The sequence below is a fragment of the Betta splendens genome, chromosome 1, assembly GCF_900634795.4.
Source record: "Betta splendens chromosome 1, fBetSpl5.4, whole genome shotgun sequence".
Classification (NCBI taxonomy): domain Eukaryota; kingdom Metazoa; phylum Chordata; class Actinopteri; order Anabantiformes; family Osphronemidae; genus Betta; species Betta splendens.
The window spans coordinates 6,274,989-6,291,028 of NC_040881.3; the positions used below are offsets into that span (position 1 = coordinate 6,274,989).

At 38.7% G+C, this 16,040-nt stretch overlaps 1 protein-coding gene across 4 annotated transcripts; it reads right to left on the minus strand.

Annotated features, from left to right (window-relative positions):
- Positions 1-24: 24 nt before the first annotated feature.
- herc3 (HECT and RLD domain containing E3 ubiquitin protein ligase 3) lies at positions 25-15,914 on the minus strand. Of its 4 annotated transcripts, none has more exons than XM_029147960.3 (25): positions 15,677-15,909; positions 14,247-14,589; positions 13,483-13,642; positions 13,270-13,346; positions 12,724-12,945; positions 12,307-12,398; positions 12,020-12,150; positions 11,603-11,754; positions 11,421-11,494; positions 10,276-10,400; positions 10,069-10,128; positions 9,021-9,132; positions 8,317-8,506; positions 7,849-8,012; positions 7,580-7,693; positions 7,353-7,376; positions 7,143-7,241; positions 6,860-7,030; positions 6,600-6,743; positions 5,931-6,097; positions 5,089-5,155; positions 4,764-4,846; positions 3,251-3,434; positions 2,752-2,854; positions 25-2,492 (listed from the first exon to the last, which is right to left on the minus strand). In XM_029147960.3, the coding sequence occupies exons 2-25, from the start codon at positions 14,467-14,469 to the stop codon at positions 2,284-2,286; spliced, it is 3,147 nt and encodes a 1,048-aa protein (XP_029003793.1). In that variant the 5' UTR covers positions 14,470-14,589; positions 15,677-15,909; the 3' UTR covers positions 25-2,283. The 4 variants fall into 4 exon arrangements, with proteins under 4 accessions (XP_029003793.1, XP_029003638.1, XP_029003883.1 ...); XM_029147805.3 differs by having other exon boundaries at positions 7,143-7,244; XM_029148050.3 differs by lacking the exons at positions 14,247-14,589; positions 15,677-15,909 and having other exon boundaries at positions 7,143-7,244; positions 13,459-13,621.
- Between the last annotated feature and the right edge of the window lie 126 nt (positions 15,915-16,040).

Genomic DNA, 16,040 nt, shown 5'->3' on the forward strand with positions numbered 1-16,040 from the left:
AAATATATGCCAATACTCCAAAACTCTGCTTTTATGTTGCATTTTAATCAAAACATCAGTGTATTTTGTAGATTTCAAACAAATATGCAAAAATCACATTTTCCATGTCACATTACAAGGTGCAAATAAGTCCAGGGCCACACAAACCTTTGCATAGGACTGAATGTTGAGGAGATCAGTTCAGACTGAATTATAACAAAGGCTGACAAAACATAGAATGTAAGTACTGTAGATGCAGTATAGAGTTAAGATGGAGAGGCTTGACATTGTGTCACTGGGCCGTTTCTTATTGCTATGAGTGTGTCAGTGTGATCTGTTAGGACACATCAAGTCCTTTCACTGTTTGCAATCACTTTAAGCCACTGTCAAGTATGAAATACAGAAAAAAAGTATATTAAAGATACTGTATGCAAGACCGTTTCACACATTTGCTCAACCCAAATTCAGCGTTATTTTAGATGAACAGGCCTAACAGCAGGGATTAATACAGCAAGCTTACAGAACAAGTGATATGAAAGATATTTTAAATGTAGTACATTTAACAATAACGGGCCATCTGCCCTCAGGTAACTATGAAAAAGTTTTTACTTCCCGCCACGTACTCCACAATTTTGTTGTTTTCAACTCAGAAACAGCTCATCACAATATCTACTCTGAATCTCTATTTTTTAATTATAAAAGTTTGGATAAATACAATTGTTATTATAAAAGTGTGGAGTTAAATGAGAAGACTCAGAAACAGAACCATGCAGACCTACACTGCAATCTTCCAGCCCTCAGTGGTTGCTTGGCAACAAGCAGAAAGTTACAGGCATAAGTGATTCCTCACTGACCATTGACAGTGTAGGGAAAATATTCAGATCTTTATTAAAGAGAGTAAACGACCAGGGAATGTAGGCAATTAAAAGCCGAACTATTCACAACCATAAATGTGTTCTGTTTTATCACTTGTATGTTATACTGACTCATGCATATGTTTTGTAGTTGTAGAGTGACTCATAGTAATACTACAAGGTTATATTCTGAAAAAATGATTATTTGGTTGGTTTGCACACAAATAATCAATATCACAACTGCGATCACACTTTCCAGAGCCTACACTGAAACATTCCCAATGCTTGGTTTGTCCAGAAGATACATGCATGGTTGTTATTTTACATGATACAATGTAGAGAGTAAAGGAATAGTTTAAAATGCTGTTTAATTCTTACCGTCTTTGTACCAAAATAAAATAAAATTAGAAGAATACACAGTAACTATTAATGTAGGTGTGCCATGAGTACATTCAGCTTTAGTCATGGTGTCTTCTCATATAACCCTAAAACCTCCCAAAATCTCTCGTGTTTTTTGTTTACAATCAGGATTTTGCTTTGACCCAACAACATGCACACAGACAAGAACAAATAGAAATGAACTTTGTAAAGACAGCATTTCCTGTGCACACATTGTAGGTTTTACTGTAGAAGGCATCACTGTTGAATGCAGGGTTAAGACAAAGTCAGCTTCTCTGTGATCCACAGCTGAAAGATTGCAAATAGTTCACGGTGTTCCATCCTGCACTCACCTGCGTGCCAGATAATCATCACCTATCTGTTTTTAAACAAACAGGGCATGTCATTGTCCAGATTTAAAAGGATTAGCAGTCCTCCCACAATAAGGGGCAAATATTATATACATATACACACACACACACACACATATATATATATATATATATATATATATATATATATATATTCATTTGTCAAAAAAATAACCATTCTATTTACTGAATTAAAAAAACAAAAAGAAGATATACTGTCTTAACGTAATAACATAATTCACTAAAAGTGAAAAATAGAATTTAGAAGGTTAAATATAAAATACAGTGTCTTGGAAAAAAAATACAAAAATACAGCAAACATACACTCAAAGCCGGAACCTCTCAACCTTCTCTGGCTTTTAATTTTAGGCCCTAAAATCATAAGCCTTAGCTGCAAATTTTAACATGGCATAGATCATTTGTGACAAATCTATGTATTTAAAACAAATATCCACCTATGAGCTTTTGAAATTTCTCCCAATTGTCCCTAAAGGTTGAGAAGATTTGCCCAAAACAATAAAAACAACAAATACTTTGCATTAACATAGCTAGACCTTTCAGATTTAGTATGCTTAACAATTCTATAAGCATAAATACAGGGTGATATCTTAATTTTCCCCTTTGCAGTGTTTCAACACTGACATGGGGCTGTATTGCTGTTAAAGTGCATCAAAGCGGCTGCAGATGTCTCAGTCTGGTCCTCAGACCAGACTGAAGCCCTCGTACTGCTCCACAGCCTGAGTGAGACGGCGGCGCAGGATCTCTTTGGTCTGGTAGCGTGGCATGTCCAGCAGGTTGTAGCAGGTGTGAGCTACTGGCAGGTAGTGGTCCTCGGCTGTGGTGGACTGGATGATGATGCGTAAGCTCTCCATGCCGTGGATGGGTATTCGGTCACTGCCAGTCAGGAACACTGCATGAGGAGACGTACGAGAATCAAATCAAACTGATTTCAATAAATCTTTAAACCAAGCAGGCTTTAACCTGCTACCATGTTAGCAACTGCAACATAGAGCCAGGGTCACTCATTACACCAGGGTGTAACTAAACCCCCAGTGAAGCTGAATGTTTCTGCAATATGATTTGATAACATGTTTTAGTAAAGTCAGTACTGAGAGCATGAGAATTAAACGGTCAAGCAGCGCTGGGAAGTGAACCAGTTCAAGTCTTACGTAAGAACTGCTTCTTCTTTTCCAAAGGGAACTCGTGGAAAACCTCCCAGAATAATCTGACTGTTGGATGAGTGGCTGTGTATTCCCCTTTGTAAACAGCATTCTGCAAAAAGACACACAAGACAAGCTGATTAAAAGACTTTTCATGTTATATAGTCAGTAGTGGTGTTCCATCTGAGAGTTACACTTCAATCAGTAAAGCAACCTCAGAAATGAGCCTCTATCTGTGTTTGTCCACATACAACTCGTGTTTCTCACAACAGGTACAAAATAAATCTTTTTGACCAATTTTACAGTGTTTTTTTTATATGAATTCTATGAGATATGGTGAAAAATCCTGTGCAGAAAAAAAACAAAAACATGAAAAAAGGACAAATCTAACCACAAGTAGGAAGTGAGAAATGGTTAGACATTCCTGTGTCATTTTTCGTTTTGCAGAAAATGAAAATGGATGAATGGTTGGTAGGGTCATGTTGAGATTTGTGAACCGCATGCTGACCTTCTCCATCTCCTCCCAGTTGTAGTTGTTGTTGCCGACTACCATGGCCATGAGCTCAGACGGTTGGAACAGTGACAGGATTTCTCCCCCACACACCTTCAGGAAACCAGCAGAGAAGGCTGAGTACTGCTCGCTCACCGAGTCAGAGAACACGTAGCGCAGATAGGCCTCCACAAACTCCTTCCTGAAACACACACACACACACACACACACACACACACACACACACACACACACACACACACACACAATGTAAACATTCAGATCATTAATATGTTTTGTGCTGCAGCTACATCCTCGCAAATCAGCTTATAAGGAAAGAAGTTTTTCAGGCTTCAAGGCGTGACTGTAAACACTTGGGGACACAAATCTGTTTAACATGGTCATACTGTGGGGACAATCCATCTTTTTAGAGGACAAAAAGCCAGTTCCTTTTAATTAAATCGTTTAAATCTAGGTTGAAGATGATCTGGGTTCAGCAAATAAGACATGTAGAAAGGGTTAATGAAAGTTTCCAGGAAAAAAAAGACAGCGTAACATCCTACTAGATAATGTATTATTTTAGTTTATTATTTAATAGTCCTTAAATTTGTCTTTGAGGCTCAAAGGAATTTATCATTATCATCCTCTTTCCGTCTGATATGAACATGTTAACATGTCACTGAGGTGTCACTGCAGAAGTTGATTAAGATTAAACTGAAAATCTCATCATTCCTGCTGGATTCGTCCAGGAGTCCATCACTAAAAACATACAATCCAAGTGTTGAAATATGTATTCCAAAAAGGTCTAAATGAATTAAAACTTATTTGTGTATTAAATTATAGAAAATTATGTATTTAGCACACTGGTTCTGTATGTATTGTATGTTGACAAGCTCTGTAGCACATACAGTATATATGTAGAATAAATCTAATTTACAATCTAAATCGATGCGTTTGTTCTGTTTTAACGTGACATTAAGATTTCTCCATCATTTATCTAATCACATTTTCATATCTGTGCACTGAAGGGATTTAGCAGGAACAACTTGGGTCACTGCCGCTCTCACCATCTGTGCAGCACCCGCAGTCAGACATGTTGACACCGCCCAGCCCACAACTCTCAAAGGACTCCCTCTCATAACACTGTAATCAATGGCACTGGCGCAAGGACAAGGTTAAGAAACCGGGTGAGGATTGTGGCGAATGAAATAAAGAGTGCCTCTCCAAATACCAGATCTATTTTATTTTTATATCTTTAAAAGACGTGTCCTTCAGTTGAAACAATGGGATACAAGCTGTCAGCTGTGTAAGCACACGATAATCTCAACGCTGGAACAAAATATATTAAAAAACTTGACGATCATCTGTTTGTCTGTTTCAAAGAGAACAGAGTGCAGGGAATTATAAATATTCATAAGACGAGATCATTTTAGATGAGACAGGATGAATTTTTTTCTCACAACAATCCAATCAACTGAAATGTCCGCCTACATTTTCAGCTGCTTAAATTTGATCTGTTTTGCGACCTCACCTGTTGTTTTTATCCACACTGATGCTCTCTCCTCCAGGGATCAGCTCCTTCACCTCTGTCATCCCATAGTTCTCTCTGGTGATCTAGGTTGTGAACACAGTAAGTCTTAAGTCTGGACATGAGTCATTTTCTTCTATCTCATCTGTTGCTTCTTTGTGAAAGTATTAGCATGGAAATACAACGTACAATGTACAAATCTGCAACTAAAATATTTCCAATGAAAACACATTTTACCAAATACACTTTTAAACAACTATGGCACACATTTAACTTTGCTTTATTATGAGTAAATCCAACCAAAAAACAGACAAGAGGTGATGCTCACAGCAAAGTTGAGAAGAAATGTTTCTTCAACATCACCTCCTTCATAATCCAGAAGTTGTTGTAGACTCCTGCCACACAATTTTAAAAAAGGCTGTTTATCTTGAAAAAGGCAAACACAATTAACATGACTTTAGGGGAAAATAAGTGTTGTTGAAATAGCACTAACCTACAGTACTTTAAAAGACTATTATTCTGTTACAATTAGACCCAATTAATACTGAGCTGAGATAACGTTGCAATATTTTTAAAGGATCAGAACATGATAAAATTAATTTCAACAAAGCAGCATTTTTTCCCTATTTCTTTCTTGTCAGTGAGGTACGCAGTGTGCAGACAGCAGACTGTTGAAGCTGAACTGCCTGAACCTTTAAGAAAGTCAAAATAAAAGCGCAGCATGCAGGATATTTTTGAGATCATATCCTGTATGTTTCTAACACCAGAGGCTGTGCTGCCCTACTTGTAGGCTGTTAAGGCTAATCTCAAGATCAATAAACAACCACAGACCATTAGGCACCAGGCAAATACTTTCTTCCTGCAAATTCAATGAAGAGGCATTTCCTAGCGGTACTTAAAAAAAAAACAAACCACTGGTTATGTAAGAGTGTGACACACTGTTGCACCCAATGACAAGTTTGCAGTGTAATCTTTCTGTATATAAACAAAAATACAATGCAAATGATAAGGGTCTTTGCGGCCTTTACATAAATACAGTTTGCCCTTTTTGTGATGGCTTTCCTGATGGTGACAGAATGAAGAACTGCAAATACAGTTTCTAAGGAAAACAAAAAGCTGTCATCTGTGCGAATTAATAGTAATAAAATCTGCCTTGCTCAGCGACCTGACCTGGCCTCAGTGGGTGAGAGCTCTTTGAAGTCGTCCAGCGTTGCGGGCACATCGAGCAGCTTCTTATAGAGAGCCAGAGGGAAATGGAGATCCACCACTGTGGAGTTATAGATGGCCAAGCCACAAATGATCCCAATCAGGTGAAACCAGTTCTGTTCTACAAAACACTGACACACAGAAATACAAGGAAATGGTCTTAGTGTAGCATTTCTGGACACTTCACAACTTACCCTAATGTGCTGGTACAAGTGATACAGCATAACTGGTTTTAATCAATAAACCATTTATACTCATACTACTATTGATAGTGATATTTTAAAGTTGGAGAACCCTTTAGATTTCTTAAGGACAAACATCCATGTGGGTTCTACAGAAATGGCTAATATCAGTGTTCATGATTTTACAGGAGAACACTAAACAACAGTGTTGTTCATGGCAGAGCTGCAAGGAAGAAGTCATTAACATATAAAAAAGAGCTGCCCGTCAACAGTTAACCTCATGTGAGTAAGTATTCCTATCTGGGACAAAGTAATAAACTTTCTGACTCCTAAACATTAATAACAATGGATGACAGTAACATTAAAATCAGTGGTTCTATGATAAATTAATTTATGATCACTATTTTACCACAAGTCAAACACATCAGCTTTTAGTATTTTTGTACTTTACTTTGTCTGAGAACCATAGTAGGTTGGAATCATTATAATGGGTGAACATTCCATAGATAGGATCCATCAGCTCTTTCAACAGCAGGAGGAAAAACTCTTTTGTTACTCCTCCTGCATCTACCGCTTCCTCTCCATCAAAGATCACCTGCAGTGAAGGAGACGAAAGAAACAATGTCACAAAAGGTACAGAGACCTTTAGATGATCAAAGATCTTCTCTTTGATCATTGTTCAGAATTTAGAGATGTCGTTATGAAGCTTACCTTGAGTGGTTTCTTGAGGTCCACATCATTGTACATGGTGAGCTCACGTAAAGTATCACTCACTAAATGGTTCCTGCGCACATGAAGCACCAGGTAAGGGTTCCTAGCAAGGTGGGGTTCCAGTGTGAGCAGCATTAAGACATTGTGTAAGTTTGCACCGCTTACTGCCATCTGGGTTTGTCGCAGACAGTGACAGAAAAGAATAAATACAATTAAATCCTTTTGAAATTGTATTATTATGTGAAATTGCAAATAAAACCACTTTTATATTAGAAGAATGTACCTGCATTTGCAGTTCAGCATCAGTTTGCAGCATGGTTGTCTTGGCTTGAGCGTTCAGTATAAATGGATAGGCACATAGGTTCACTGAGGGAAAATCATTCTGCTGGAGAAAGAAGACATGGCTGAAAATATCTCAGGTATACAAAGTACGCTTAATATTTCACTATAGACTATAGATCTTTACTATCATCATCATCATCATTTCATCTACCTGTGAAGGAGAGGATCCTGTTTTCTAGAACAGAATGAGAAGGTGTTTAGAGTTACAAATATGTACAGTAGTTGTAGGTTTGTCTGTGTAATGAGACTTCCGTTAGCATTATTAAAATGCCACATGTGCAGCAGAATCCCAAGTGAACCGCTACTGGTGACTTTGTGTGCTCATGCGTGAATAAGGAGAGGTCAGGTGCAGCAATATTAGAAAATCTCAGCACTCACAATTTCAGCTTTACTCAGAAACCATTTGAGGTAGTCTTCTTGAATGTCCACCAGGCTGGTGATGTCAGGGATATAAAAGCGATTGTACTCCACATGGTGGGCTTTCAGGTTTACCTGCGTAAGAACACCTGTGTCAGCTCCAGGAAATCAGCCACCAGTACTTGGTAGGCTACGGGTTTCTCAAGAACTTCCAGGAACCATTTTACCAGGACAAACACATTTCCTCTGCAAAGACGTTTACAGCAGCAGCAGGTGACCTTGTTGCGTACCTTGTGGAGTTTCTCCAGCAACCTTAGCGTGGCGAGAAAATAGTTTTCATAGAACACCGGCACTAGGAGCGTCTTGCCCCCCGTGAGCATGAACACAACAATGCTTTTGTACATGTCGACCATTCTGGTGAACACGCTGTCATCCACTAAACACCACCAGTTGTCTGCATGGACAGAAAAGCAGATCAAATCTAATTATGAACAAATTACTCAAAAAACATGATAATATTTTAGTGTGATTAGCTGTGTGGAAAGTCGGCGAGTTTATTTATCCATCAGCAGTGATAACAGGTAACAAGCTAAGTACTGAGCTGGTGATGTGGATACAGATGAGGATGCTGGCGGTCTGTGAGGACAAACTATAGAGTAATGTGGTGTTAGATCACATTATGTGATGTAGTAACCAGCGGGAAATATGAATGACTCGATTAGTTTAAGAAACATCTAGTGTGCATGCACATATGATACCCAATACTTTGCTGGGGTTGGCGTCTAGACGGAGAATGGCCATTGCCAAGGGGATAGTGAGGCGAATATAGTTCTTGGAATCCTGCAGAGCCGGATACTCGGACAAGATAAGGTAGATCCTCATGGCCTCGACGTCGGGAGGAGAACGCGGAAGCTGAGGGATCAGCAAACTCTCAAAACTCTTGGTGGCCTAAGAAGAGGTTGGACATATACATGTTTTCACACAGTATATAGAAAGGTGTTTAAAATGTGATTTTTTTTGATCCACCAGACAGCAGGAGAAACGGCAGCATTTAGTGGTTTGAATGTGGCCCCAGTCTACACACAGATTATACAGTAAGAAATGACATTCAGAAGGTACACGAGTCCCAAACCTGACATTACTGATCTAATGTTGGAGGTTTTGACTCACTTCTGAGTCTTGCGCCGTGCATTTGTGGCAGAACTAGATGTACTTTCCAAACAAGCACAATATGCACACTGGAGATGCACGTTTGATTTGCTTAAATGCAAGGCAGATAGTGAACCACTCCAATGTTCCACTTATTAAGATGACAAAACCCAAAGAGGAAGTTAATATTGTCAACAAGTTGTACAAGCGGATGTCATATTTATCATGATGATGATAAAATACAGGAAGCTAGTTTTTTGAAATAAAATTTTAAATATTATTAACATACATGTTACTACAAACACACTGTTACCTGCTCCAGAAGTGTAGAGAATGCAGGTTTGCTCAGTGACTCAAACAGAAGTCTGACAGAGTTGAGATCAATGCCTGGAACCTTTGGGTTGGTTTTGAAGTGGGCATCATCACTGAGAAGGTAAACGACGAATTATCAGGACCATTTACAATGTGTTAGTCATCAATAACAGGATGAATAACAAGTTTAAACTTAGATTCAGGAACTTGATAGCATTAGCATTAATGCATGTAAAACGTCTCCGGATCAACTGGCTTATGCTCCACACTTGCTTTCGAGTGAGCATTAGTATATTCTAATCAGGCCAGCGAGAGTGGTTATATGTACTGCCAGCTAAAATGTATAAAAGTCAATCCCTAATGTAGAATAGAGTTCAGCCAAGGACAGCAAGTACTAACTGATGCCCACAGCGTCACATTCCTAAAGGATGTATTTAGTCAAAACACAAACAGATGAGGTCTAATCTAGCAGAGACTGTTTGCCAAACAAAAAGCACAGAAGCAGATGCTAGTCTGTGTGTTAGCGCCATGTGTGACTTTACTACGAAGGAAATACCTGCACCAGAAACAGCAAGAGCTTTTTCCCCTGCAGCCATCATCAATTTTGTTACAGCTCTCCAGTCTAAATAATGCCTAACGTGGTTCATAGTTACTTTTATTGTAATAACTGCAGGCTGTTTAAGTCAGAGTTTGTATTTCTATAAGATAGAGAACAGATCAGGAAATCTCTACATATCGTGGGCACAATAAAAGTATCTGTTAATGAATTAAAAACTATCACACATCACAGTGGATGAGCTTAACATGGAGGTTTGCAATACGGATACTGCAGCATCTTTTGCCTATATATACATGAGTGACGTTTTTGTTCAACTAGTGAAAGCATGAAGTCAAATGAGGAGGTCATTCATGCAAAGAGAATTTTAAGACATTAAACATTTTATGTCTGAAGGGCAAGGCTTTACTGCCTTGTACTAACTGTTACTATTAGTTTGTCTAGGTTTAAAGCAATGATGAATTTCATCACTTTACAGAGGAAATGTGCATACCCTTTGTCCAAAAAGCTGGCATTCCAACAAGCCGTAGAGGAAAGCTGAATTATGATCTCACTGAGCACAAAAAGAGATAAAACATGGAGTCTAATTGGTTAAACAAAATACCTTGTCCCTTGCTTGAAAAAAAACAACATCAATAAATTTGACATTTGAATTTATGTACTGCAAAAAAATACTTAATCCATTTTACACATTACTTACTTTGTGATAGTAGAATCTGAACTGTACATCAGTTTCAGTCTCCATGAATTTAACCTTTCATAAGTGATTGGATAAAGACTTTTACTGATGTTGACCACTCTGAAGTCTTCTGGGGCGGCTGGATACTGCAGGGAGCAAAAGAAAAGTACATGATATGAATGACTGTTTGCAGCAGCATTTCCAAAATATGAATGTCACCTGAGATTCACATACTGCAAAATCTGTGCTGTGTCTCAAATTTTTTATTTATTAATTTTTATTACAGGTTGAGCAGTTCTCAAACATCAAAGGAAAAACCTAGACAAGAGCGCCACCCTGTGGCACACACACACACACACACACGCACACGCACACACGCGCGGCGCGCGCGCACACACGCACACACACACACACACACACACACACACACACACACACACACACACACACACTATGGGTATTGTAGCGGATTACTGATTAAATGATATTTTTGAATTAGGAGCACATGATAGGTGCCATTTAATTATTAGTATTTCATATATTGTTACAGCAAAAAAAAGCTGAAAGTATATCTCTTTTATTGAGACTGAAACAAGACAAATTAGATAACACTGTTGGCCTGGAAGTTGTGGCTGGTTGCCAACTTTAACAACTTCACTACTAAAGCTTTCTGAACATTCTTCAACTAAAATTTGTACCATTCAAATCTGAACATGTAGAAATCATGTAATGAGTAGAATCAGCAAATCAGTAAAAATGACATTCTTGACCCAAAGGTATCAGCATTTTAATCAGATCCACTAAAAAAAATCATCCGTCCCGTGACTTGTGTGTTTTATACTTGTTGAAGGTTATATCATTCAAGAAATCCAAAGCAATAAAAAAATGTTTTTTGCTGATCATTTCTCAGATTTCTCTTATAAACACTCCTTTGTTTTCTTGATATGCTTTAGGCAAAGTAAAAGTAAAAGAAAGGTTTAAAGTCAAACTTGCAAAATCAGCGAGTGGAAAGCCACACATGCTGACAGAAGGATTCAGAATGAAACAAAAAGAAACTGCCACAGACGTCAGGCTCATATCAAACATACATTACAGTGAAATCAAGTGAGGCAAACATAACTCTTCTCTAGCTTGGTGATAAGTCCATATCTTAAGAAATCACATACCTGTTCACTGGTGTACAGTAAGAAACTATGATCTCCTCCACAGACAACTTTAATCACAGTATACTGACTTGACTCTAATGGAAACAAGAGAAAACTAAATTCAGCTGGGCAACAACTAAAAAGTATTTTAAGGAACCACACTGGTCACCATCACACACATGCAGCAGAATCCCTCTACTTGCCTGCTCTACGGAAATTTCTAGTCAGCCAACTTGTCTTGACAGGAAAAGGATTTTTAGCATCCTGCAGCATCCCTGTGCCCAGCTGCCCATGGCTGTTACACCCGAACGCATAAGCTATACCAGAGGATGGCACAAACGCCAGGGTATGGTGCCTGACAAAAAAACAGAAAGGATACCAGCTTGAGCTATTATTATGTACACATTATCAGGTATACACTCACAAAGTTTCAACAATACAATCAACAATAATATACAGACAAAGATTAACTGTATTAACTGCGTATTAACTGTAAAGAGTGTGTTTCTATTATTCTGCCTCTCTTAGAGAATAACATGTAGAAAATACTTTAATTCTACAACTAATATCCACAGTTTCAGATGTACCACTTATAAAGCGTAAACAAAATCCTGATGTACCTTCCACAAGCAATCTGAGACACCTCAGTGCCCATGAGCTCCAGCACTCGTCTGGGTAGGAGTTCGTTATTAGTTGAGCCATGGCCAAGCTGACCCCACGAGCCATCCCCAAATGTAAACAAGCCTCCATCCTGCCAGAGACAGAGACGTTACAGAGTTTAGTTTTTTAAAGAAATCAATTTCTGAGCACCAGGCATGTGAAGCTGGGTGATTTGCCATACATAGTGCATACAGTACATTGTTCTCTTAACTACAGAGCACAGGGGGGAAATAGGATGAAATCCAACCTTTGTGAGCGCTGCTGTATGTTCATCTCCACAGCTGATGTAAACAACTTTTTGAGATCTTAAAAACTTAATGTGGCAGGGAACAGCACGATCTAGGGGAAGGAACATAAACAAGCAAGTAACGTCACACTCTGCATGTCATATTTATCCACAAAGGCTGCGAGACTGAGGGAACAAGGACAAAAAAACCTGCATCTTCACAAAAATGCTTATTAATCATGCAAAGCAAATAAACTGTGCTAAAGGAAAACAGAATTTGCTTAAATTTTTTTTTCATATTAATGTCCTGCCTGAGACTTCTGACAACAACTTCAGGCAACTTCAAGCAAGTTTCAACAAGATTGCACAACATTCAATATACAAGTACTCCACTGTTTTAAATGGCCGTGTGCACACCCTCTCTTAACCAGTCATTACCTTGTTTATCATTAAGACCCAGTTGGCCCGCTCTGTTCTTGCCCCAGCCAAACACAGCTCCGGACAAGGACAGAGCAAAGCTGTGGTCTCCCCCAGCAGTTATCTGTGCCAAAGGAATGCCTGCCAGGGACTTGAGGGGATGTGGGAACAGTTTGCTGGGCTCTCCTTTACCCAGACCGAGCTGACCACTGGTGTTCTGGCCCCAGGTAAACAACTGGCCATCTGAAGAACACAGACACAGGATTTTAATTTGTAATAACAAGTCCACACCAATATCCCTGACAAAATATCAACCTCTATTTTAACTATCTCTAGTCTCTGATCTAAGCTAATCTAAACAATACATGTCAACTTTATCAAAACTATCTAATGAAATATCAGTGAATTTCTGTCTGTATTGCATTAATTTAAAGACAATACAATTAATTTTTGAAAATAAAGGCTTTTACTGCAATTTAAAGCCATGTTTAGATGACTAACATGGAACGTCATTGTATTACTATGACACAATTTTCTAGATTTTCAAAGAGAATGTGTAATTCCCACCTCTGGACAGTGCGATGCAGTGCTGATTCCCACACATTACTTGGGAGATTTGATGGTCACACAGTCTTTTTACTAGTCTACAAAAAATAAATCAAAATAAAAACATTTGTATATCACATACATCATAACATCTTTAATATTGTCCAACTGTAGTATTTTCCTCGTGTGTCTCTGAGAACTTCATTTCACCTATCGTGGATTAGACACAGTCACCTTGGGATCCGTACAAATGTCTCTGTAGTCTCAAGGCCCAGCTGACCTCCTTCACCAGCTCCCCAGGCAAACACTTGACCCTGCTCATTTATCGCCATACAATGGGCTCGACCACTGGAGACCACAGTTATCTTCTGCATATCCAAAGACGAGACTATTTCTGTAGAGACGAGGAAAGGATTGACAATCTGCAGCACACCATCAAATGTCTGTTAGCAAAAAGTTATTTGTAACATAAATTGTAATTCTATCTATGAAGCCACTTCAGAGAATAGTAAGTAAAATTACATGAGTGTTTAAAAATATATATTATATATACAGATTTCAGGTTTGAGGTCATTTATTAATATTCTTGTTTTTGAAGAAACCTCACAGCAGGACACCATGAAATGAATACAGACCCACTACTGCAATAACTTCACATTCTATAGGAGTTTTTCAGATCTTGTAGAAATATAAATTCTGATGCTCTCGGCGAAAAAAAACAATCTGAGCAGAAATTCATACTTTGTACTAATTAAAATAATTTTCCAACAAGTCAAATTCTCAACATGAGGTTTTATTCAGTTCTGTGTCCAATCAACTAAATGTTGTCGTTTTATTAACTCACAATGATCGATAGAAATATTCCGACAATTTCTAACAAAACTTAAGATACCTTTCCACAATTGAAAACTGAACACAGTGTAGCAGCATGATGCAGCCCAAAATCTGTAATAATTAACTAAAAGTCAATAAAAATGGTGTTAATGCTGAGAGCGTACCTGGGGAGGTCCCTGGTTTGTCATGGCCCAGCTGTCCACAGCTGTTAGAGCCACATGTATACACACTGCCATCATGGAGCAGGAACACTGAGTGTTTCCTTCCACAGGCTACCTCCTTCAGTCCCCTGTCACTGAACATGTGGCACATCCTTGGCTCAAAAACAGGGTTGCTGTCCACACCAGCACCCAACTGTCCATCTTTTGCATTGCCCCAACACAGCATGTTGGCAAGGAGGGTGGGGAGAAGCGCCAACGTGAAAAGTCAGATGTGCGTGATGGCCACACGGAGGAAGACTATAGTGTTCAGCAGCCTCTCTTTTTTTTCCTGATGTAAATTCCAACCCTACAGATAAAACAACACAGAACAATTATTTATTTTTGCCTTGTTAGAAACACAAAATGACTATGGAACCACGGATGATGCTCTAAGCAATAAATAAAGGATCATGGCTTCATGGTGGGCTGTGCATGGGAATTATGTAAGTACTATGACAGATGAACAGGCCATGTGGTTGAATAAACTATATATTTGTAATCCAAGCTTACGCAGCCCCAAGCAGTCACTTCACCAGTAATACATGTGTGGCACTGACTGTGTTAGGCTAAGGTAATAAACGTTGTAAATAATAGTAATAAAATGTTGTCTTGATGATAACAAATCATCTTTATAAAAATTTAAGACCAAAAATTAATAGTCTGTAATGTAATTAAACAATTAACATTAACAAGTTAGCTAAGAGATCATAATTATTATATGATATTTATTATTTTTTAAACATTAATACAGATACAATATAAATGAACTTTATTTATCCCACAGTGGAGAAATTCGCCACAAAGAAAAACAGTACGATGCAGAGGATTAGGAAATGTGCAAACGCTTTTGTGCAGTATAAAAAGGGCACATGACATATGTACAACACACATGTACAGCACACATTCCACATACAGTACAGGAAACAGAGTCCTAGAGGTGGACGTACTAACAGTGCAGTCAGAATCATTTTAATGTCAGTCCGCTAAGCAAAGAGCTGGCTAAGTTAGCAATACGTGTGTTAAGTGTAAACGGTCCAGTGTTCTCATCTGTAAATACATTAATTACATGCAACAATAGCTTCATGTTGCGAGAAAGGCTGTAGATGAGTGGTCTGGGCCTGCTTTGTGTACTTAGAGACGATGAAAAAAGACTGAGTAGCTCAGGTAAACATTTCCACTGCCATTATCTGGTTAAACAGTCGAGTGACGGAACCCAAACAGAAGGCTGGATGAGCGCACAAGCCAGTACAGCTAACCATTAGCTAACTAATCTTAGCAAGCTAAAGCAACGCTGGGGGCAAAGACGGGAACCCGCTTATCAGCCGAAGCCTAAATGGTCACATAAAGGGTGGTGTAACGTATAAGGTTTGTTAAAAATTAAAAGACTCTGTCACCTGCAGAGATGCATCTTGAAGCTGGGCGTCTGGGTTCGGCTCAGAAAACAAACGAGGAAGTGCCACAGCCACCTACGTCACTGAATAACATGGACCTTAATGCTGTGATTGGTCCGATTTTGTCCCAGTTTAGTGGGTAGGTAGGCAGTGGTCACAAATGGCCACAGCACCCAGGGGGTTAAAAAGTCCAGCATTGAATAACCAATTAAGGAAACCCCAACAGACCTCCATCAACAGCAGAAAAAAACAGCCCCGTTCTATTGGTCTAGAAGCTACAAATACCTTAATAAAATCAGCGTCTGCGATTGGCTGGCGCTTGTCAAAGTTTCCGGTATATTATTGGTAGGGACAGTTGTCATTAATA